The 26067-nt window shown below is 40.7% G+C and overlaps 1 protein-coding gene across 1 annotated transcript in view; it reads right to left on the reverse strand.

The window, feature by feature from the left end:
• Positions 1-26067, reverse strand: part of LOC123775061 (uncharacterized) — a 67371-nt gene that overhangs the window by 17215 nt on the left and 24089 nt on the right. The window contains 10 exon segments of the mRNA XM_045769860.2: positions 562-582; positions 3233-3775; positions 3778-5412; positions 10565-10642; positions 11308-11395; positions 11831-11988; positions 13685-13750; positions 13960-14120; positions 14598-14735; positions 24359-24464. Coding sequence (XP_045625816.2) covers positions 562-582; positions 3233-3775; positions 3778-5412; positions 10565-10642; positions 11308-11395; positions 11831-11988; positions 13685-13750; positions 13960-14120; positions 14598-14735; positions 24359-24464 — 2994 coding nt within the window.

Consider the following 26067-nt stretch of genomic DNA (forward strand, 5'->3'; position numbering starts at 1 on the left):
TGATCTATCTATACTGTACAACCAAAAGAACAGTACCTACAGAACTTTCTGCTATTCCATCTATATCTACTTTTATATCTGCTTGCCTCTTCTCCATCTCCTCATTAGCCATCTGCCTATACATTATTCCTTGTTTATCCAATTATATATCGCATTTATTTGCCTGCTAATCATATGCCATCATTTTATTTTCTCCCTATCCAATCTTCCGTGTGTAATCAAACTTGAGCAAATTTATCTATATTGTACTGAGTATACAAAACAAATATATTTATTTAATAACTTTTAACAGCTTATTACGAATATCAGCATATGATTTCAATAAAAAGGTAATAAATGATGAATGAGAATTTAACACTAAAAAGTCACTATTGAGATCCTAATGTAAATGTGTATCAAAAGTGATTTGTCATGCAAAAAAAGCAAGGAAGCCCATGCAAAAGGAATAGCATCAACTCTGTTATGAGACATTGTATACATACTTCACGGCCAAGAAACACTTGCTACCAAACCATTAAACTAGAAGCTAAAGACCCTCATCGCTTGCAGTCAAAACTTTACCTGCGTTTATTATCTTGCTGTCTGAAACACAATCCAAAGCCATTAGCATTATATACCATTTAGTATCACCGCATTAATTATAGAGGTTCATTTAACAGCTTCACTTTCTCATGCATTTGGAACAGTTAATGTTATTTTAAACACTTAAAATCAACAAGGCATCTAGACATGCATCCCAGAGAAAAGAATTATAGCACTTAGAAAACCCAGCATAATGATTAGCAATACACACTAACAAGAACATGCGATACCATATTTAATGAAGTGTCAAAGTTGCCTTTTAGTAATCAAACAGGACTACTTGAGTAGTTATGTATAGGAACATTATATAACTTTTGCTTGAAAAAAGAGAATTCATGCTAGTCCTAATTTATGCCATGTAAATAGTCAAATTAATGGCAAATAAAAACTCATTGGTGAAAATTCATGTGAAAAATTATAAAAAAAAAGAGATAAATAAAAGCCTGTCTTTTATAAATGAAAAATTCAAGTGTACTTGCCTGTGTTTGCATGGATTGTGCTCCAGCTTCTGGGCCCTAATCTGAACTATTATTTGCCCAGTGACTGATCACTGAGAAATTATAAGGAAGTTTGTTAAGAACTCGACAAAAAATACCAGGAGACGTTTACAGCTGAACAAGAACAATTGTTAGAACTGGGAAAATGGAGACCCAACCCCAACACTCAAGAGGACACTGGTGAAGTTGATTATACAATTGAAACTTAAAAGATATGAAGCAATGCAAGCATCCTGTAGGTTTGGGCAGCAATTGGAATGCTTTATAAAAAGAAGTTGTTAAAAGTCACTTTTTATCTATAACTTCAAGAACAAATACAACACAGGTCTTGGTGCCTTCTTGTCAGGTACTAAATGCTTAGAGGTGGGGCATGAAGTCCTAGACCTCACCCCCCCCCCCCACTTACAGCCACTTATAGGGAAGACCTAACATTTATGTAAGCACACACTGGAGCCCATCATACGACTGAAGAGGTGAAGAAGCATCTGAAAGATGTAGACATGGGAAGGGCAATGTGACTGGACAAGATCTTGCCATGGATACTAAAGGAAGATCAGAAGAGGATGATGTACCATACTGAGTAAGCCACTAACAAAGATTTACAATGCACTTCTGGAGACAGGGAATAATCTACCCTTAAAAACAGCCAATTTGGTACAAATACACATAAAATTAGACAGGAAACATACCTACAGACCAGTATCTCTGACATAAATACCTTACAAGATAATGTAGAAGGTACTGGGAAAAGTAATAATACATCACATGAAAAGCATAAATTTGTCCCAGATCAACAACATGGGTTCAGAGATGGGAAATCCTGCCTCACTAATTACACAGAATATTGGATAAGGCAGGTAAGGGTAGAGTGGGTTACTTACATATTCTTAGACTGCCAGAAACATGATTGTCCCATAACATGAAAGATGTCAGGATGAACAAAAATAACAGAGTATCTCAAGGTTCAGTACTGAAACCCATGCTGTTCTTGTTTACAGGTAAACGACCTACCACAGCAAATTAAATATTTCATGTGACTGTTCATGTAAGTTGTCAGAGCAATGAGAATTACTTTATTCATTCCTGGATAACTAGGAAGGAAAGACAAGTGAAGAGATCTGCTGGAATGGCTTAAGTACAAACTCGTATTTGACCCTTACAAATGCAAGAAAATTAAGATAGTAACAGGATAAAGGATGCTGGCAGTACCACATCATCAGAGAGGGAAATAACAGGTGAAAAGAACATAGTGGCGGACATCACACACACACTGAACCTATCACTGGAAGCTTCTATAAATAACTTAACTTCAGCTGTGTATGGAAAGCAGGCAAATTTAGAAACACTGTCATATGCAGTGCCATTATGAAACCTGCACCTTACTAAGGCCAAGAGAAAGCTAAACAGATTCCAGATTTGCCAACCACCATGATACTTCCTAAACTAAAAAGAGCCAAACTAGGAGGATAAGCTGGAAAACCTATGATACAGAGAAACCGACAAGGGTCCAAGATGTGGGCCCCAGATTGAAACTAAACACCTAAATGAGCCAGAAATGTAAGAAGAAATATCTTTTATTATGAGGATAGTGTGTGGAATAAACTAGGTAAACTGTAGAAGCTAACTCCACAGAGTCAAATGCACAAAAAGTTTCAAAACCTACGAGGTTAGAGAAGCATCACACCAGTCACAATAATCGTTAAGAGGCTTGGCCTAGGAGTTGGAGCTACATTCCACAACCATAACTAGGTTGTGTGCGCACACATGCTAGAGTGCACAAATGCCAATGTGCGTACACACACACATGCAAGTTCGCATAGCACTTTTCCAGCTCTTTCACGCTCTCCAGAAAAGTAACGTTATTATTATGTGTAAAAGATAAAATCAAATCTAGCAATAAAATATTGTTCTCATGCACCAGTGAATATAACCAATTAAAATGTTTAAAAAGCACAAAGAAATAAGGCAAGCTCACTATCACATTGCTAATTACAAAAATAATGAATAACTATGAGTTGCATTTACCTACTATCCCAGTATATAAGAGCTTTCTAGATATATCTCACATTTATTACTGCTAAAGGATTTTGTAAATGTAACTGATATGGTTTAGTTACTATTAAAGCCAAAATCAAATAATCAATCCTACTCACTAGCATTCCTGCCATACAGTTTCTTTTCCCACTCATCAATGACAGGCTGGGTGGTGGGCTTCTCATGGAGGGAACCAGAACGCACAACAGCAGCACTGGGCCGCTCAGCCAGCCCAGGGGTCCCCCGAGAAGTGCGGGAAGTTGGGCTGGGGGATGGATTAGAGCTACTATCCTTAGGAGTGGCAGGGGTAGATGGTGTAGCATAATCAGATCCAAAGCTATATACAGAAGCACTAGTTGTTGGGGTAGATGGAGCAGACACATCGATTCCGTTGTGACTGCTCGGAGTGTTTGGTGCAGATGGTGTTAATTCAGAGTTACTTCTCTTATATGTAGGAGTGGCAGGAAACTGGGTGCTAGGATCAGTCTCCAGAAGAGATATCTTTGTAGAAGAAAAAGCTAAAGTTTCTAAAGCAGATCTTTTCTGGGTGTTTGATTCCTTGATGGGAGAGGAGGTAAAGACTGACCTATGCAAGACTTTTGGAGATGATGAAATACTAAGTGACCGACTTTTGGGGGAGAGAACCACAAGTGACTCATCGTTTTATTAGAAGCTAATGATGGCATAGTAGTAGTAGTAGTATCACTATGGGATCTGGAATATTTTAAAGGCTGGACAGGAGAAGGAGGATTTTCTACCATAACAGACTCTGGAAAAACTGCCTTCTGTAAAGGTGATGGCTTATGTAAGGAAGGGTCCTGCACAGCAGCAGCAGGAGATTCATTTAAAACTTTCCTCTTTAGGGGTGATGGCTCAGGAGTTGGAGGGTCCTTCATGACTGCAGGCTCACGAAAACCTTTCCTGCGTTGGGGTGATGGCTCAGGAATGGGAGGGTCCTGCACAACCACAGGCTCATGAAAACCTTTCCTGCGTTGGGGTGATGGCTCAGGATTGGGAGGGTCCTGCACAACCACAGGCTCATGAAAACCTTTCCTGCGTTGGGGTGATGGCTCAGGATTGGGAGGGTCCTGCACAACCACAGGCTCATGGAAACCTTTCCTGCGTTGGGGTGATGGTTCAGGATTGGGAGGGTCCTGCACAACCACAGGCTCATGGAAACCTTTCCTACGTTGGGGTGATGGCTCAGGATTGGGAGGGTCCTGCACAACCACAGGCTCATGGAAACCTTTCCTGCGTTGGGATGATGGCTCAGGATTGGGAGGGTCCTGCACAACCACAGGCTCATGAAAACCTTTCCTGCGTTGGGGTGATGGCTCAGGAGTGGGAGGGTCCTGCATAGCAGAAGGTTCAAGGAAAACTTTCCTCCGTTGGGGTGATGGCTCATGATTGGGAAGGTTCACAACAGCAGGTGGTGATTCAGTGAAAACTTTCTTGTATAGGGATAATGGCTCAGGAGTGGGAGGGCCCTGTACAGCAGCAGGATCATGAAAAACTTTTGTGCGTTGGGGAGATGGCTCATGATTGGGAAGGTCCACAACAGCAGGAGGTGATTCAGTGAAAACTTTCTTGTATGCAGGTGATGGTTTAGAAATGGGAGTATCTTGTACAGCAGCAGGATCACGAGAGATCTTTGTGCGTGGGGGTGATGATTCATAATTGGGAAGGTCCACAACAGTAGGTGGTGATTCAGTGAAAACTTTCTTGTATGGTGTTGATGGCTCATAAGTGGGAAGGTCCACAACAGCAGGTGGTGATTCTGGGAAAACGTTCTTGTATGAGGGTGATGGCTCAGGAGTGGGAGTATCCTGTACAGCAGCAGGATCGTGAAAAACTTTCCTGCGTTGGGATGATGGCTCATGATTGGGAAGGTCCACAACAGGTGGTGGTGATTCTGTGAAAACTTTCTTGTATGAGGGTGATAGTTCAGGAGTGGGAGTTTTCTGCACATCAATGGACTCATGGAAAACTTTCTTGGTTAGTGATACTGGTTCATGGAATGAAGACTCTAAACTGACCAAAGAATTACTATCCTTTGTCATCACACTACTAGAAAGTGACAATGTCGTGGCCGAGTCAGAAAAAGCACTATCTTGCAATGAAGGGGTATCACTGTGAGTACGTAGGTTAATAGGAGTAAGGTTTGGAAAGGTAAGCGGAGGGTTAGGAGAAAGGGGCGGCGGTGTTGTGGACTCTTCGGACTGAGCGTGTAGGATGGGCTCGGGGGAAGGTGTTGGAGAGGGGGACTCCAGGGCTATTGAGGGCACTTCCAAAACACTCCCTGCAAGTCAATAAGGACCCTTCAATCTATATCCAGGTTTAAATGGAATAAATTATGATCAATTCTTCTTTCTGAGTAACACCTTATGTTTTTGACCCATTGAGATTAACAATTACAGTGATCAATATAAACTCCTACATCACTGGATAACTATGAAGATTGCATGCAAGGTGTGGAATATATACAACAGATTTTTCATCTAAGAAAAATAATCAATAAATGCAAGTCACATAGCACTACCTACACCTACAGGCAACATATACTGACGTTATCATCACCACCACTTTATGGTCTCCTAAGAACGGATAAACTAAAGCTACTAGTAAACAAATACTACAAAATAAACCTCTACTGTATATACATCAGAAACCAATTTTGTCAATGTTCATGTATAAATGCTGCACAATAAGAATAAAATTCAGATATACATAATATGAATGTCAATGAATTTGAAGCTACTGTACTGCCATTCTGAGTTCATGCAATTTGAAAGTTCTAATACAGTGTAAATATATTAGAAAAGGAAAATTAAAGATGCCTATTTTGATAGCTCCCACATCACGTATATACCCCGTACCTAACCCATATACCAAGGGACAAAATGGCGATTCTGTACACTAAAATCTTCCACAACAGTCTCGCATAATATTTTAGTGACTACCATATTACTACATGTTACAACTACATGCTTCCTTACATGTTACAACTACATGCTTCCTTTTCACAAACCTAATTTCAATTTCAATTATTTCCACATTCATCAACACTAAATCAATAAAGGAACCAAAATATGCATAACAATAACTACTAAATTAATCTGCCGGATCAAATTAAAGTTCCAGGAATCCTGATGCTCAATTTGTAGCTAGTCTTAAATTAATTGTTGATTGTATTACATTGAATATTTGTAATGCCTACAACATAAATATAATGCAGTACTGTCACACTTTAAAATCTATGAGAAATGTTAAGACCATCGCAGTTTACAAACAATGTTCATGAACAGTTAAGATCTAAGTTTGAGGTATGGTCAAATCGTATACAAGACAATTCGACAAAGCTCGCTTCCTGATTGTCAAAATGAAACACAGTTTATTGTTAGGTTAGAATCTATTAGGTTAGGCTGTGTTAGGCTTGGCTGAATTAGGTAGATTGTAAAATCAGTTGGCAAACTGTCTTGTGTACGATGTGAAAAGAGTTGAATCCAATATTGACAAGTTTCCTTATTTTATTTCTATAGATTTTTGCATTACAGTATTCCAAAATGCAATTAAGTACAGCATACAGTCAACTCCCTCTCCCATACAGCATTATCTTCAGCAGTGTGAACGCACAGGGTAAAAACCCCATATGCTAAAATATATGTAATTACTGTATTGTTTGGATCTGCATCAAGTTTGTGGCAATTCAAAACAACAATAACAGAGTCTTGTTATTCTCTGTTTTATTATTAAAAACTAATACATCAAATAAAAAATTATTTATAATGTATCGCTCAAATAATGATAATACTGAATTTTATAAAAGCATAAATCCAGAGAAGTACTGTCTTAATGCAGTAGAGTCATTGAGCATAGCTTTTCAAAAGGATTGATTTTCACAGAGCATCTTGAAACACATTCTTGGATGAAGAGAGGAGCCAATTCCATATACTGTACTGTAGTAGCAGAAATATTCAAAATAATTTTGCCAGTAATTAAAATAAAATGTAAACATGCAATTAACCCGAGTACTGTGTAGTAAAACATGGCTGCCATGGCAGAGGCCTATACACATGCAATTAACCCTGGTACATACAAATATGATCTGGAGTCACACTTGGACTCGAGTCAGAACTGACAAAGTGATGTTTGTCAATTTGATGGAGGTTTGGGGAGTGTGATGTTCATTCTTCTGTATGACAAGATGCAGGTCTCTTGGTGGTAGCTCGAGTTATTTTTTTCCTGTCTTCATTCCCCAACTAAGTAGCCAGGCTACAGTATTTGGAATAGTACTGGTCATGGTAGGTGATCAGATCAATAGAGAAATGTTGACCAAACCACACACTAGAAATTGAAGAGACGACGACGTTTCACTTAACCCAAGTACACGTTATTTTGACTTTTCATCTGCAGATCAATAGAGCCTAGACTGTGCCTCTCTAGACCTCAATAAGCTGCTTACTTTGGAGAGCAGCTGAGGAACAGGCTCAGAAAGGACCATTTCCTATAGCTTCATGTCCCAGCTTTGGCATATTTTCCTGGCTTTTACTGATGTACTTCATGTGACCAAACTAATTGTTTTTAAATAAAGAGAGGAAAAGCACTCTGATGAAGTCATAGCTTAAGGATTAACCATTATTCAATATTAAAGATCACATCATAAATCCTTATAACAGTACAGTTGCCATATACTTTGGCATTTTATGAAGATGCCCATGAAGAAGGACACAGTAGTTCCAAAGCATTATGTGACAGAGTTCCGGAAAGACAGGACACCATAAGCGCAACTACACTTGGGTATATACATGCTAGTGCAGTCACGTTTCTCCCAGCACATTTCAAATTAAAGGGACACGAATAATCACCTACGTAATCATATGTACAGCAGACCCAAAGGCAAAATATTGTATTGTTACACATGGCTGTTAGACGTGGAAGCATGAGCACCCCGAATCCAAGACACAAATCATGCATATGCTGTACAGTAACGGCACTTGTGCTACAAAGTTGCAGGTCGGCAGCTACACGATGGGAAATATTTCCAGTCCGTAAACCATCCCAACATCCTAAGCAAATCCACACATCCCCCATTTCGAAGAACCAGAGTTCGTCAAAACGGGTGAGTAAATCCGGCATGAAAAGTGTGTGTCCTTACCGGAGATTCGCCAAATCAAGGTTGGACTGTGTTTGAAACAAAATAAGGAATTTTGAAGGTGTCATGGAGAATAAATAAATAACTAAAAAAAAAAAAAAAAAAGAAGAGAGAGAGAGAGAGAGAGAGAGAGAGCGAGAGACAAATCAACAAGAACAATCCAGTACAACCTAAAGACATTTTAGACAGTGAAAAAAAGTATAAGGATGGCTTTAAGTAACAAAAAGGAACTTTATGATATATCACATGTACCATCAAAAACTTAAAGATGATCATATACAAAAGTTGAGTGTGAAATAAGAGAACCATTCTTTAGAACTGTATGGTAGTACAGAATTGCAAGAGCAAGTTTCTCTAAGCATCACTGCTTATCTGAGTTATAAGCTTAAGATCCCCTTCTCCCTGCTTAGAATTTCCCGAGGCTCCTTGTAAACATTATGTGATGCTTTGTTATTTTTATGGAGTAAATTGGCAGTGTGTATGATAATCCAGCAAATGGTAATGCAGTCATTGTATCAAAGAATATAAATGCAGGCATAGATACTGTTGCCACAGGGGTCGGGCTCATGTATCGTGTATAACGTAGCACAGCCAGTCAAGATCCTCAAATCTGGTACCTTTTTATGAATATCTGAGTCCAACCAGACTTCCTTACAAATTTTCATGTACAATTTGTCTAAGTAAATTCTAAAGAACAAATAAAAAAACCTTACTTTAGAACTTACATTAATCAAATTAAATACTATACAGTACTGTATTTGGTTACATGAATATTTATTACTTTTACTATTCATCGATATTGATCATTAACATTGAACAATATTATTACACCAATTACAGTAGGCTGACCAAACCACACACCAGAAAGTGAAGGAAAGATGACGTTTCGGTCCGTCCTGGACCATGTAATTGGTGGAGATGGCCCTGGACCATCTCCACCAATTACAGTACAGTACATTTGACAGATTATGGTCAATCAAATAAAACTCTACAAAACAAGTTACAGTATTTTAACAGACAACCTACACAAGCCCTTCAAGACATACAAAAAGCGCAACTAACCCTCTACTCATACAAGACACCAATGTTCATTACTCAGAAGCTGCGGGTTAATATTGTGGCCAAACTTCCAGAAATACGTCTAAAAGGTGCATATGTACACATTCACAGGTGCGTGATCAACAAACCAAACTGTGTGCAGATGTGACAAGCAAAGCAGCTACCACAAGACAACCCAAACAATATGTTCACAGTAACGTAATCAAACCCCCCACAGTGCCATCACACTATTTACAATGAAATCTACGTATTCAGTTACCTCAAAAGACAAAGATTTCTCATTTAGGCACTGCAGCCCCTTTTTCTCTTTTTAACATGCAAAGGTAAATCCAACCTACGGGCTTCACAGAAACTTGCATTTTGCACTACAATCAACAAGTCCTCATATGTCTGATGTATGCTAGTCATTACATTTAAAAAGTCTTCATTCCTAATATGCCTGAAGTTATGGAATGTCGTCACTCACCAACATGGAGGCTTCACGAGCAAAAGCTCCACAATATACTACAATATATGAACAGAAGTAGAATATCAAGAATTATATATAAATGCATGACCAAACTTCAATAATATATATATATCCATTTATAATTTTCAATGCATGATGAATGTAACATTGTTCTGAGTCTTTTAAATGGGTTCCAGGTTTTATTTTTATAATATATTACTTTCTTCATAATATAACAAATTCATATATAAACAAAATTCACTGGTTTGCTTATTCATATCCATGTTTGTTTAATATCCTAAGAAATATCTCAAGTTTTTGGAATTGATTATAATAATTTGAAAACCACTATCATTCTATATCAAATCACATCAGATAACATGAACACATTTTCTTGATATTACAGTATATCAATAACTATATATCATACATAATGCAGTACTGTATTATAAAACATTTTGTATCTATACAGCTTACAGAACAAAATACTCAGACAAGTGGTCAGCTTCTGTTTGTTTAGTGTCATGCTTATGTATATTTTTAATTAAATGTTAATGAAGCCATCATTTCAATGAACAGAAATCCTATCTTGAAATCCCTATTAGAATATGTTCTCTCATCCATGAAATATTTATTGACAAAGCAATGCAGACCAAGACAATACAGAATACTTTTAAGGAGTGTAGCAAAAAGTTGCACAAATGTTGAAACACAAAGCATAAATTAATACATAATAAAAGACATATACAGGATTATAAATAGTGTATGAATAAACAGTATGTATCGACTTACCTCCCAGACGAGCTGGCTTTGGTGGTCCTCGGGAGTCAGAAAGATGGTTAGTGCCATTCAAGTGTAAACCATCATCCTCTGCAAAACAGAAATACTGTAATATAAAAGAATATTAATGCTTGAAGGAGACTGGATCTGCCACCCTGTCACTGAACAAGAATGGTGTACTGGCTATAGATAAAATAAATACACACGCACACATTTGGTTTCCTAGTCTCAGGGACAGGAAGCCTGTTAGGCTTATTCACATTCTCATAAGCCAATACCAGACCTTCCCTAAGCATGCAACCAACAACTACTGCCTACCTTGCGGTTATCTTGCGATGATTTCGGGGCTCAACATTCCCGATCCTCGACCAGCCTTTCTAGGTACAGTAGTACCTATTTACTGCTAGGTGGACAAAGGCCTAACTCCCAGGTACCTATTTACTGCTAGGTGTACAAAGGCATTTGATGAAGGCAATGTTTTTCAAATATGTTCTGCCCGGGTATCGAACCCAGATCATTGGATTGTAAGGCAGCTGCATTGTGTGAGACAACTTCTAATAACGTGATTTAGATGTTCATAGCTGCTAATCATGTTGTAGTCTTGAAGATTCAGTAAAGAAACACAGAACTGCTGGTGTACTGAATATTTAAACCAGTTATTAACAGTTCACAACTTATTCTATTATTCTTATTCACAACTAAAATTCACAACTTATTGTGGTACTCATATTGGTAGAATAGATGGCAACACATACCATGAACCTCTTGCAGAACTGACGAGCCCCTTGACACAGTGCTATAGGGACTACTAGACCTTGTATTCACAGTTACTTCTTCGTCAAACTGAAAATTATAATAAAACAAAGCTATAATTGACTAATTCTTATGATAAAATATAATGATACATTACTATGCACACATTAGATCTTTTGTATTCATTTGCATCTATATATATGTTTCTGGCATATCTGAACATAAATTTCAATACAACATAAGAGAATATTAAGATTGGTGTAAGTATCATTTAAAATTTGTGATCAATAGTCTATTAAGCAATGATCTTTTTCAGAATATATTGAAGACGTACGATAAGATTGAACCCTCGTCCCTAAACTCCTCTGACACATGCATGTGCCTCAGGAGATCAGGGATGTGGGTTCAATCCCATCTTTTGTCTTTTTTCTCACAGCTGCATCACGTTCTTTTGAGATCATTTGTTCAATGATCTTTGTATGAAACACAAAATACAGTATTGACTTCATGAACTGTTTAACTTACCCCAAAGTCGTCTTCACTGTCCGAAATTACGCCAGGATCGGCATCACCAGCACGTTGACGGGACTGCATAAGTTCTTGAGGAAAGCCTTGACTGTCACGGCTTCCTTTTCTACCTTTCTTTTTACCAGGTTTGTGTGCAATTTTGTCTATTTTGTGACCTGAAAATTATATTAAAACTGGTAATAACAAGTTAAAATGTTATTAAGTTTCATGTAAAGTACAGTGCCTAGCCTATTATGTATGATGCCAGAACAGATGGTACTAGAGAAACTAACTAGCGAGTCAGACTTACTCTACCAATTTTGTATTATTAGATGAAATAATCCAAATTACAGATACACTATTTAGCTCTTTTAGATAATAGCTTTGAATTTTGTGGAGCATTTATTTGGCTCACTATACAAATCTCGGCCAGGACGATTAACAACAGACACATGAGTCGTAGGATAATAGATGGGGGGATAGATGGGGGGGGATGGATGGAGGGAGTTGGGTGGAGAGGAAGGGTTGTGCATGCATGCACTCTCACTAATTCTTGAATTATACCAAGTTATAGTTCAGCCATGAGAGTAAAGTGATATTCTAAGGGGCAGTAAACGGATATAAAAAGACTGTACAGTACTTGCCTAATTATACTCGCCCAGTTGTGCTTATGGGGGTTGAGCTTCAGCTCTTTGGTCCCGCTTCTCAACCATCACTCAACTAGTGTACAGATTCCTAGGCCTATTGTACTCTATCATATCAACATCTGAAACTGTGTATGAAGTCTACCTTCCACGACATCACTGCCTACTCCATTCCATTTGTTAACTACAGTACTCTGACACTAAAGAAAAAAGTTCACTCTGTTGACCAACTGAGGTCAATATTCATGAATGAGAGACATTTATGTGAATGGTTGAAAACTTATCTTTTAGCAAATTAGCTGGACTAATCACAAAATACAATAAAGTATTATGAATGCATTTGGAGAGTAACAGTATACTAGGGCAGTAAAGCCACAAGTTACCCCTGCCTATTCTCATTTCACCTTAAGGTTTCCTCAAGTTGGGGACAGGAAGCCTGTTAGGATTATCGAGGTTCCCCCCCTAGGTCTACTAACCTTTCCCACACAGGTGCCTTACTCTTGGGTGCGTATTTACCGCAAAGTGAGTAGGCCTTTCAGATGAAAGAAAACATTCCCCAAATGCTTGTCCTTCTGCGGGAATTGAACACGGGACCTCTCGGCTGTAATTCAACAGCACTCACTGTGCCACAGGACCCTCATTTGATTTGACTCCCTCATACAGTAATTAACTACTAGATGGAGTGACTGGTGGTGCCCAGGTTTTTTCTCCCTCCCCACTCTCTCTCTCTCTCTCTTCCCCCTCTCACCTTTCCACCATTCTCCACCAACATCCCCTCTTCTCATCTTTCCCTCTCTATCTTCCACTCTCACACCTCTCCACACTCTTTCCTGATCTCCCTCTCCCCTCTCTCACTTCTCTTCCCCTCTCTACATTTCTCCTCTCCCCTAACATCCCTCTTTTCTTCCCTCTCCCCCCCTCTTCCCACCCTTTCCTTCTCCTCGTCTCTTCCCCTTCTCACCTGGGAAAACAGCTGGAATAAGGATAAAAATCTGTGGCTTTCACAGCTCCAAGATTTTATTTCAGGCATGACAATCAGAGGGAGGCATTTATGATGCCAATACTTTTTAAAGCATGGCACCTGGGTAAACCCCAACTGGCCTACACTTCCCACAAGTTTCGTATGTGAAAGTTGGGCAAGGCCACCAGACCCAAGCATGTAGCCTCCTACTTCTGATGCACAAACCAGATACACAGACATTCATTTGTACAGATATAGATTACTTACTGACAGATTTTGCAAAACTCTTCAAATTTGCCTTTTCTTTGCTTCCCAAGCTCATCAAACTGCCACCTGAAAACAAATATTTAATGGTTCTATGAGTTAGATTCCTCATAAATTAATCACACATTATTATACATATTATAATAAGCAAATTATAAAATCCATGAAACTGCCTGTAAAATCAACTGTTTGAATCTTTATCAGAAATAAAATATTCAACAATATAATTCAGTCAATTAAAACATAAATCTGATTAGTTAATCCATGAAATTTATTACCTAAATTCTTAAGTGATGTGATAGATTTATTTTTCTCTTTCTTGGAGACATCTAAAAGTGATCCAGATTTAACGGTGAATGCCACTTTTATCTCCAGCTCGCCCCTTTCTTTCTCGCCTTTTTTGCGGTCCTTCTCAGGCTTGCCCTTGAGACGATGCCATCTGGATAGGAACCAAAATTAGTTCACAATTGCTAGTTTTAACCATACTTTACAAATGCAACAGTGAAATGCTCATTTCTGATCGATGTGGATTACATACTCTTCCATTATCAATGTAAGCAACTGAACACCATTATCATTATGTTTAGAATATTATTCAATACAATACAGTACTGTACTGAACTGGGATATAGGATTTTATTTAATAATTATTTATACTCTCCTTTTTTTTCTCTCAACTTCCCAAGCAAACTGGAGACCCATTGATTAAGCAGGATGAAACTAAGAATTAAATATTTAAAACAAAAAGACTCCATACACAAGAAATATGGTAATGAATATTATTATCTTCAAAGTGCACAAAATAACTACAGTACCTATACAGTGTACTTGAATTTCTGAAGTAGTGATGACTAAATATACATTTCATGTCAGATGTACGTGTTGTACTCAATTAACAAAAACAATGTTCACATACCTATTTCTAGGTCTCTCATACACATCAAATTCTGACAGGGGGAACTGAATCTGGCCCAAAAACTCATCAAGTCCAAGAGCATTGCGATGATATACTGTCAGGTTAACATTAGCTGTATTTCCGTGAGCTGGAATTGGTCTGAAATACAATAAAAGAGGATTTTATTCTTATTATTATTATTATTATTATTACATTTACTAATAATATTATTTGTCTTCCACTACTATACAGAAATATTAACAAATTATCATGCACTTACTGTACTCAGTTATTTCATATCAAATTAAAATTGTTTAACTAGCTAAGTAGCTGTGATAAGATTTACAAGTATCATCCAAAGTGATAAGAGAATAATTAGGTGCAAAATCATGGAAGAGATTAAGGGTGAATTAACTTTACATAACGACATCAACATGCATTGGGGAGAGGAAATCATGCTTGAAAAACTATTGGAGATTTTTATAAAATAATCTTAAAAAGAAAAAAAAATGGTGGGCAGATCATGATTAGATTGTCAGAAAGCATTTGACATAATCCTACATAAGAGGCTCCTGTACAAGTCAACTTGAGTATATAATTGGGTGAAGAACCACCTGTTAAATAAGAAACTAAGAAACAGCAAGAAGATATCCACAGTATATCGGGGAGCCGGTCGGCCGAGCGGACAGCACACTGGACTTGTGATCTTGTGGTCCCGGGTTCGATCCCAGGCGCCGGTGAGAAACAATGGGCAGAGTTTCTTTTACCCTATGCCCCTGTTACCTAGCAGTAAAATAGGTACCTGGGTGTTAGTCAGCTGTCACAGGGCTGCTTCCTGGGGGTGGAGGCCTGGTCAAGGACCGGGCCGCGGGGACACTAAAAAGCCCCGAAAATCACCTCAAGATAACCTCAAGATAAGTATATAGGTATGACAGAACATTCAAAGTGTAGTCCCAAGAAGGTCGGTGCTGGGACTCTTGCTATTACTTGCACACACAAACAATACAGATGATGAAATACTCATTTTACATCTCTTGTTTGCTTATTATGCAAAGATGAAGAAAATCAGGACAAGCAAGAACTGGAGGCATAACCAGGTAAATGGCTACTGAACTTCAATCCAAATAGGAGCAATACATAATGAAAGAGGGAAATCTATCAGGGGTCTACTGAAAAAAAATCTTAGATACATCACCAAATCTATATCTGAAGGAACACATTAACATAACATCAGCAGCATATGCTAAGGTAGCAAACATCAGAACAACCTTCTAGGACCTAAATATGGATGCATTCAAAATGCTTTATTCATGCTAAATGCTAAAAATGCTAAATGCGCTAAAATGCTAATTGCATTTATCCGATTACTACCAGAGCAGCCTACACAGCACTAACATGGACAGTCCCACATAAAAGTACATAGCAAAGATTGAGAAAGAACAAATGTTAAGAACATTGTCCCAGATATAGTAGTACTGAGCTACCGAAAACTTTCAAAAACCGAAAGAAAAGACAAATGGAGGAGACATGATCCAGTCATACAAAATACTAGAGGAATCGATGAAACACACGCACACAACATTTAGGTTGAGCCACAGCATAAAGAAAATACTTGCATGTAATCCAGACATGCAGATAAACCACAGGGATGTGAAGAAAAACTGTCACTGCTGCCACCACACGACCACCCCCCCCCCCCCCGTCACACCACCATAATCCCAGCCACACCAGCGCTCCACCACCAAAATCGCAGCCACACCACCAAAATCTCAGCCACACCACCAAAATCTCAGCCACACCACCATAATCCCAGCCACCAAAATCGCAGCCACACCACCATAATCCCAGCCATACCAGCGCTCCACCACCAAAATCGCAGCCACACCACCATAATCCCAGCCATACCAGCGCTCCGCCACCAAAATCGCAGCCACACCACCATAATTCCAGCCACCAAAATCGCAGCCACAGCAGCGCGGACAGTGACCTCCCTGTCCAGGAGCGCGAGGCGTGGGACAGGTAGCGGTGCCACCCGTCATTATTCTTCCCCCAGCCCAAATACCTGCGGTGTCTCTACTGTTAACCACGTTCTGAGCTCTTTTGGTCTCATGGTGTAGCCATTTTGCGATCATAGACTACCCACTTTGATTGGCGTTTTTCACTCTTCCCGCCCCTTTGCACCTTAGGTAATTTACCTAAGTGTAATTACCTAAGGGGCAGAGGGGAGCTTTGCATTATATGTTAACACTGACATGCAAAACACTACCCTTGACAAGCCATTGGCTTCCAGTCTCTGTCGAGGCCACTAGAAACCCTCAGGTAAATTCTGCTAAATCAAGAATCATATCCTCAGGGGGAGGTACCCTGGATGTGGTTACTTTAAAACCACTATGTAATTAGTGTAATTACAATTAGTATCATACTATAATAATAATAATAATGTAATTCCTATCTACTCCCTATCCATGGTTAGGTTGAGGTCATGGCAAGTTTAGGTTAGCGTAGGTTTCGTTACGTTAATACGGTTTATTAATATCATCGAACATATGAAGCATGAAATTCAAAAACTATTTAATATCCCCATGAATTCCATTTACAGAAACCTAAATTCTTCACACCGTTTCAAAGAAAATAGTAAAGACATATTTTAAACCAACAATTTATAATACAAGAAAGTCATAACTTGGGAATACTGTCTGCTCTGTTTAGGACAAAAAGATGTTTAAAACTACTTGTGAACTGTTGACCAAACCACACACACTAGAACTGGCCAGTTCACATGTCGACTATTACTGAAACCATAATTGGACATCTTCAAGAGAAAAACTAGTTAGTTTTCTTCAAGAAGTGCCGGACCAACCGGGCTGTGGTGGATATGTGAGCCTGCGGGCCGCTCCAAGTTATAACTATAGGAGCGGATATATAACTATATCCGCTCCTACTATACAGTATTAGGCCTCAGATAACGTATGTTAAGCCTCAGATAGCGTGTATTAGGCCAAGGAAGGTTAGTTCAGCTTGTCTTTGCTACAAAAACAAAACCATTTTCTGTAACGATTTTTACTTTATACTTGTCCATTACGTCATATATGTACTATGATGTTCATCGTTACAATAATTTCTAACTAAACAGGCGGATGGGTTGAATAGCTAGATAACTATCCAGGGGGTTACAGGGGGGGGGGGGATGGTGTCCCGTTCTAATCACTTTACCCTGAGAACAGGCTCTCTCTCGTGTGTGTGTGTGTACTCATCTATTTGTACTCGCCTATTTGTGCTTGCGGGGGTTGAGCTTTGGCTCTTTGGTCCCGCCTCTCAACTGTCAATCAACTGGTGTACAGATTCCTGAGCCTACTGGGCTCTATCATATCTACATTTAAAACTGTGTATGGAGTCAGCCTCCACCACATCACTGCCTAGTGAATTCCATCCGTTAACTACTCTGACACTGAAAAAGTTCCTTCTAACGTCTCTGTGGCTCATGTGGGTACTCAGTTTCCACCTGTGTCCCCTTGTTCGCGTTCCACCAGTGTTGAATAGTTTATCCTTATTTACCCGGTCGATTTCTCTGAGGATTTTGTAGGTTGTGATCATGTCTCCCCTTACTCTTCTGTCTTCCAGTGTCGTAAGGTGTATTTCCCGCAGCCTTTCCTCGTAACTCATGCCTCTTAGTTTTGGGACTAGTCTAGTGGCATACCTTTGGACTGTTTCCAGCTTCGTCTTATGCTTGACAAGGTACGGGCTCCATGCTGGTGCCGCATACTCCAGGATTGGTCTTACATATGTGGTGTACAAGATTCTGAATGATTCCTTACACAGGTTCCTGAACGCTGTTCTGATGTTAGCCAGCCTCGCATATGCCGCAGACGTTATTCTTTTTATGTGGGCTTCAGGAGACAGGTTTGGTGTGATATCAACTCCTAGATCTTTCTCTCTGTTCGTTTCATTAAGTACTTCATCTCCTATTCTGTATCCTGTGTTTGGCCTCCTATTTCCACTGCCTAGTTTCCTTACTTTGCATTTACTCGGGTTGAACTTCAACAGCCATTTGTTGGACCATTCACTCGTGTGTGTGTGTGTGTGTGTGTGTGTGTGTGTACTCGCCTAATTGTACTCACCTAATTGTGCTTGCGGGGGTTGAGCTTTGGCTCTTTGGTCCCGCCTCTCAACTGTCAATCAACTGGTGTACAGATTCCTGAGCCTACTGGGCTCTATCATATCTACATTTGAAACTGTGTATGGAGTCAGCCTCCACCACATCACTTCCTAGTGCATTCCATTTATTAACTACTCTGACACTGAAAAAATTCTTTCTAACGTCTCTGTGGCTCATCTGGGTACTAAGTTTCCACCTGTGTCCCCTTGTTCGTGTCCCACCCGTGCTGAAGAGTTTGTCTTTGGCCACCCTGTCAATTCCCCTGAGAATTGTGTAGGTGGTTATCATGTCTCCCCTTACTCTTCTGTTTTCCAGGGATGTGAGGTTCAGCTCCTTTAGCCTTTCCTCGTAGCTCAATCCTCTCAGTTCTGGGACGAGCCTGGTGGCATACCGCTGAATATTCTCTAACTTTGTCTTGTGTTTAACTAGGTATGGACTCCAGGCTGGAGCTGCATACTCCAGGATTGGTCTTACATAAGTGGTATACAGGGTTCTGAAAGAATCCTTACACAAGTTTCTGAAGGCAGTTCTTATGTTGGCCAGTCTAGCATATGCCGCTGATGATATTCTTTTGATGTGGGCCTCTGGGCTGTGTGTGTGTGTGTGTGTGTGTGTGTGTGTGTGTGTGTGTGTGTGTGTGTGTGTGTGTGTGTGAGATGTGCACACGTGGATGATGTGCACACGTGGATGTTACGTGTATATATATATATGTGCATGCTGTGTGCGCATGTACGTGCAAGGCTATGTGTATATGACGTGTGCATGCAAGTATGTTATTGTTGTTTAAGATTCAGCTACTGGGAACAAAAAGTTCCAAGTAGAACGGGCTATGGTGAGCCCGTAGTGGACTTAACCTGGCACAGGAACGGGGGGCTGTAACTGAGTAACATGCAAGTATGTGTTAAGTCTACATATAGCTCACACTGATCGTATAATTGCCCCCCCCCCTCACACTCAACCCCACAACACATTCCGCCCACAACACACACTTTCACCTTTGCCGCAACACAACCACGCGAGCCTGGCTCCTTCACAGCAAAACCTAGCAAAAAACAAAAAAACACAAAAAAAAACGCTAACAGTCAACTTTAAATAAATATATAATGTAATTCTGTTGAACCTGCTATATATATGAATGGTAAAAATAGCGCTATGGTACCTCGCATGCCATATCTGAAGGTCGATCAAATTTTGCCCTGATGACGTCACGCCCGTCTAGGCTATGCAACGCAGCCAAATATTATTATTATTATTAGTGTATGTTCAATCATCTATTGTGATTTCTCTCTCTATTATTAACTTAAAATTATATTTGTGCTATAATTAACATCTGCCGCATATTTTAAACCGATTATATGTTTAAAACCCAAATTATCAATAAACTTTTAATTGTTGGAGGCTTAGTAGGCATCATCTTCCGTACTATTAAGGCCAGGGATGAACAAGAGATAAACCTACTGAACGCCGACGATACAATGGGGTATGGGGTGCATAATAAAGAAAGAAATTGAATTGAAGGAAGGTCGGGTGAGAGAATGTAAACATTACGAGCCGCCCTCTCAGCTGGAATCCGCCTCGTGACATCACCGCTCACCAATCCGGATTCTGACATCAGTATCCAGATTTCTTTGTAAAACGAAAAATAAAAGTGATTTGTAATTCTTGTCTCTTGTATAGTCTAGCCGATTGGCCCGTGTATCTCTAGAATGATATACGAATTATTGAATACAAAGGAGTAATTACAAATGCAAATGAGCCATAGAGGTGGTGATGACAGGTGCTGTTGCGGAAAATTAGAATAGATAACAATAGGATACAGGTCACGCTACTCCACCCTAAAATACCGACCCAAAATGCCCCATCCCTCCAACCCACAATGTCACTTAACCCTCCCCCTACAATGCCTATGACGGCACAAAATGACAGATACATAATAGACCTCAGAACTGAAGCCTAAAAGTTATTTTTTAGCCAAGATACAGCGCTGATGAACTAATTACATAGTTAACAAAATACAGGGAGAGTCCATTCACATCTAACATCACTGTAAACCCCAAGAGTGTCTTAACACAATGAGTTAGTTGCAGTTTGCGAATTATTACACAATGCGTTTTCAATTTGAATTACATAATGGGTTTTCAGTGAATCAGTTCTTATCAACAGGACTTCTAAATCAAATATTCTTCTTCCAATGAGGGACTCTGGTCCTACATTTCTGTTATTAAATTACACAATGCATTAAATTAGAGGTCATAAACTCTAAAATTGTGGTTATGTATTTTGTCCTCTTACATGTATTGGTGTATGAATACAAGTACGCATGTTTACTATGTATAAAACTGTATACTACTAAGGTGTATATTGCCTCATGTCACTGACTACAGGTGTATATTGACCAAGCTATGAGTAATGTGCCTGCGCTTCTCTCAACACCTGTGCTCATTATATACTACAGTCGTTAGATCTATCATTACCGAGCAGTACGTAAAAGCGGTGTAGCGGACGTCGCAACCAGAACCAAGATTCCATCAAACTTTACGAAACCTGTACATCTTTCTTGAATCTTTGGCAGCTTTCTTTATATTTATTAAACAGTCTACGAGCTTGGAAACTTCACAACCCGAGGTGGTTATTGTTATAAACAACCTCGTTGTGCTCCTGAGCTCATAGACTGTTTAATAAATGTAAACAAAGCCGCCATGGCAAAGAGGACAGGTTTTTGGTACACTAGCAGGTGTGTCAAACATCTGGCCCTTCATAAGCACACCTGCGGCCCGCACAAAGGATACTGTAATTTGGTCATTTAACGGCCTAAATTGCAGTTTTTTTATAATTTAAACTATCTCCTTTTAATAGATTTCAAAAACACAAAAGTAACACGAATGCAGCTGTGAGGCAAGCGAGTTAAGACTTCTAAAAACAGACATGACGTTAACTGTTAAGCTCAATAAATTTTCGTTTCAGTTTTTTCGTTCAGGAAACGTCGTCGTCCCTTCACTTTCTAGTGTGTGGTCTGGTCAACATTATAATGGCTTAACTGGAGAAATGGCGCTTAGCTTAAACCCTAAACCAGTCACGGTATCAAATTGTGCTGTCACCCACTCCCCATCCCCTTAAACCGCTACTTAAAATCATCATGTGTGAAGTAGACTCGTGACCCCTAGAGACTCGCAGCTTAACACCGCGTCAACCGGCAGACGTAACTCTATGTATCTATGTATTTGTGCCAGTAGGTTAGATTAGCATTTTAGAAGCACTACAATCACCTTCTGTGGTTAATTGTTCAATAAATCCCTGAACTATGTTTAACAGATCTCTCACCTTGTCCATGGAGGACAGAAGAAAATGTATATATGTTGGTTAGCATCGTAAATGTGTGGCCACGTCTGTGGTAGAAAATAATAAATAATAATAATAATAATAAACCGCGTCAACCCACCTCGGCAACCCGGCACCCAACGACACACTTTCCATCCCTTGAGACAATTATGTGACACTTTTATGGGATCCCAGAGGTGTGTTTGTGTGTACACAGAATTATTGACCCACGGGGCCAGATTCACGAAGCAGTTACGCAAGTACTTACGAACCTTTTCCATCTTTTCTCAATCTCTGACCGCTTTGTTTACAATTATTAAACAGTTAATGAGCTCCGAAGCACCAGGAGGCTGTTTATAACCATAACAACAGTTGATTGGGGAGTTTTCATGCTTGTAAACTGTTTAATAAATGTAACCAAAGCCGTCAAAGATTGAGGAAAGATGTACACGTTCGTAAGTACTTGCGTAACGGCTTCGTGAATCTTCCCCACGGTTCTCAATAAGGTCCCTGGCGCTGCCCGGGTGACAAAGTCTTCACTATGAGTGCTTTTTATCGCTAACATCTTGCCTGATAACAGTGACATTCCCGGGCCCCAGAGTTCCCCCCAGAATACGAATTCCGTGGGGGGGGGGGGAAAGGGGGGGGGGGTGCACGAACACCCACGCACACGAAGTCATCACTCCTCCAGTTGATTAACAGTTGAGAGGCGGGACCAAAGAGCCTAAGCTGAACCTCCACACACACAACTAGGTGAATACATGAGTAGTACATACGCCCCCGGGTCTCCTACCCCTCCCCCCCACCAGAACCTAAATATCTTGGATAATACAACAATGATCACAAAAACACTGATCCAAGTATGCAGAAAACCCACATGTGAAAAATAGAGAATGCTTAACGCGTTTTCGGCTAATTCGCCTTCATCAGAGCAAAGTAGAAGGATTGTGGATTTTTCACATGTGTTTTTTTCTGCATCTTGGGCAATAAATGCGGTACTGCGGTCCACAGGGTTTTCTCAGAATCCTTCGTTACTGGAATGGGTTATTTGTTATGCAAATAGAAAACGGTGATTGGGTCATGAGTAACTTACCAAAGCGTCGACAGTAGGTACCGTTATGAAAAACAAAATCGCTTGATGAATCCTGGCTCTGGTTTCGTAAGGTATAATTTAGGTGAATAAATGTGTAAACCATCGTCCGTCGGTGCTAATCACAATGTAGACTATGGCCTTGCGGTCCCCGGCACTCCCAGTACAACATCTTCAGGAACGGTCACAATCCACTTGAGAATGGTCGAGGACGGACCGAAACGTCGTCGTCCCTTCATTTTCTAGTGTGTGGATTGGTCACCATACTTCAGCCACGTTATCGTGACTCCTCGCCTGCAGCTTCAGGACCTTTTAACCTGCTCCAAATGTCTGGCGACCTCTTCTTGTGCTTCCTGGCACCAGTCTCTCCACAGTCACTGAACCAGACGCACGTGGTGTGCGTTCCTGCGTGGAATTTTAGGTTCAATCCTCTTATTCTCTCACTGACTTCAGTCATACACCAGCCTGGCAACACTGGAGGATACTCAAGCCTGGTGTACCTGTCAAGTTTAGACTTCTGTTGCATTCCTCAGTCATCAAATTCTGACTCTGCCTGGCTCGTGCCTGCCTGCATATCTCCCTTTCTCGCGCTACCATGTTTCATTGTGCCATTGTTACACTCCGCCGTCTTAATCTTCCCCTTCCTGCTAGACAAGTCAAATCTGAAGCAGTTGACACTATCCTCCCCCCACCCCTTCCCCAAGCTTTCACTCCTCCAGTGTGTAATATACCTTTGCCCTTCTTACATAAAACAACCCTTTATTCCCCACACCTTTCCAGACCTTCCAAAACGCAGCAGAAACGTGTTAAGTAAAGTGGTTAAACAAAGAAACTGCCGCTCCCTCCACCCAACTCCTGCTACAAGAGCACAAAGGCGGTAAAAGAAAGAAAGAAAGAAAGACAGAGAGAGAGAGACAGAGAGAGAGAGACAGAGACAGAGAGAGAGAGACAGAGAGAGAGAGACAGAGAGAGAGAGACAGAGAGAGAGAGACAGAGAGAGAGAGAGAGAGAGAGAGAGAGAGAGAGAGAGAGAGAGAGAGAGAGAGAGAGAGACAGAGAGAGAGAGACAGAGAGACAGAGAGAGAGAGACAGAGAGAGAGAGACAGAGAGAGAGAGACAGAGAGAGAGAGACAGAGAGAGAGAGACAGAGAGAGAGAGACAGAGAGAGAGAGACAGAGAGACAGACAGAAAGACAGAGACAGACACTGAGATACTCACAGTTCACACTCCTCATGCCACTCGACAGAGCTGGTAGCCTTCTCCTTGATGGAGGTCTGGAACTTGTCCTTCCCCAACGCTATCACCACGAAGGCGTCGTTCGTCTCTGCCCGGGGAGGAAAACAATATCATTAGACACGCCCAGTACTGGGACTCGGGAGTCACGAGACGCAAGGAATATCTGGGAGGGCTGAGAGAGAGGTGACAAGAGACGGGTGGAAGGGAAGATGGGACGGTAAAATATAGAAGTGTGGTAATATACGAAGACTGATAATGGAAACAACGTTTACTGGAGAGAAATGAATGTATTTCGGAGAAATGTAGGAATGAAATTAGGTGGGATGAAGGGATATGGAACGCAAGGGAAGGGGATGGTGGGAGGAGTGACAGGAAGGGCGGGGGTTTAGTTGGCATGGGTGAGGTGGGATTGAGAGAGGGATCCGAGACAATTCGGCGCCACACAGGCGGCGATTGTTGGTGGTGGTGGTTCACCTGATGGGCGTGAGAGCTTGACAATCTTCGCTGGTGTAGTTTGGGCGCCGGGTGATCAAACGCTAATAGTGGTCGATGACAGTTTATTGCTTCGCGTCGCTTGATGGAGAAAGTTAGCTCTCTCTCTCGTTCGCTCTCTCTCTCTCTCTCTCTCTCTCTCTCTCTCTCTCTCTCTCTCTCTCTCTCTCTCTCTCTCTCTCTCTCTCACACAGGATATATGGGCGTTTTATTATACTTTATGCGGTGAATACTTTATGGTGCCTCGCGGCTGAGTGAATAGCGCTCGGGGGTCGTAGTCCTAAGGGCTCGGGTTCGATTCCCGGCTGAGGCATAAACAAATAGGTAAAGTTTCTTTCACCTGGATGCTCCTATTCACCTAGGAGTGAATAGGTACCTGGGAGTTAAACACAGCTGCTACGGGCTGCTTCCTGGGGATGTGTGTGTGTTAGAAAATAAATGTAGTAGACATAGAGGAACATAGATTGGTTAGAGAGGCGGGGTCCAAGAGCTAATAGCTCGATTCTGCAGGTACAAATAGTAAATACTGACAGTTCGCATTCCTCATGACAGTAAGCTGAGAATGAGGGTCGTGTGATGGGGTGTGGTAGTTTCTGTCATGAAGTGTAACTTGTATAACTCTGTATAACTTGTATAACTGTGTTACTTGTATAATTCTGTATAACTTGTATAACTTGTACAATCCAAACATAATACAATGATGTGTGGATCACCTGTGACCGCGGGAAGGTTCCCAAGTTTGCTTCTCCTTGACCTGACGACACACAGAGAGGCTCCCCATTCTGTAGTGTTGGAGGTAATGTGACATGGTGGGAAAGGTGGTGGTAGTGGTGGTGGCTGGTAATAGCTCCCTGGAAGGTTGTCACTCACACTCCATGTACAGTTTGGAGTGGTTCCGCCACCAGCCTCCTCATGTGTGACCACGTAACGAAGCCCAGACCTCATCCCAGCACACACACACAGCCCAGCCCTCATCCCAGCACACACACACACAGCCACACAGCCCAGACCTCATCCCAACACACACACACACACACACACACACACACACACACACACACACACACACACACACACACCACATATGTAAGACCAATCCTGGAGTATGTGGCCCCAGCATGGAGCCCGTACCTTGTCAAGCACAAGACGAAGCTGGAAAAAGTCCAAAGGTATGCCACTAGACTAGTCCCAGAACTAAG

The sequence above is a fragment of the Procambarus clarkii genome, chromosome 92, assembly GCF_040958095.1.
Source record: "Procambarus clarkii isolate CNS0578487 chromosome 92, FALCON_Pclarkii_2.0, whole genome shotgun sequence".
In the NCBI taxonomy this organism is placed as follows: Eukaryota; Metazoa; Arthropoda; class Malacostraca; order Decapoda; family Cambaridae; genus Procambarus; species Procambarus clarkii.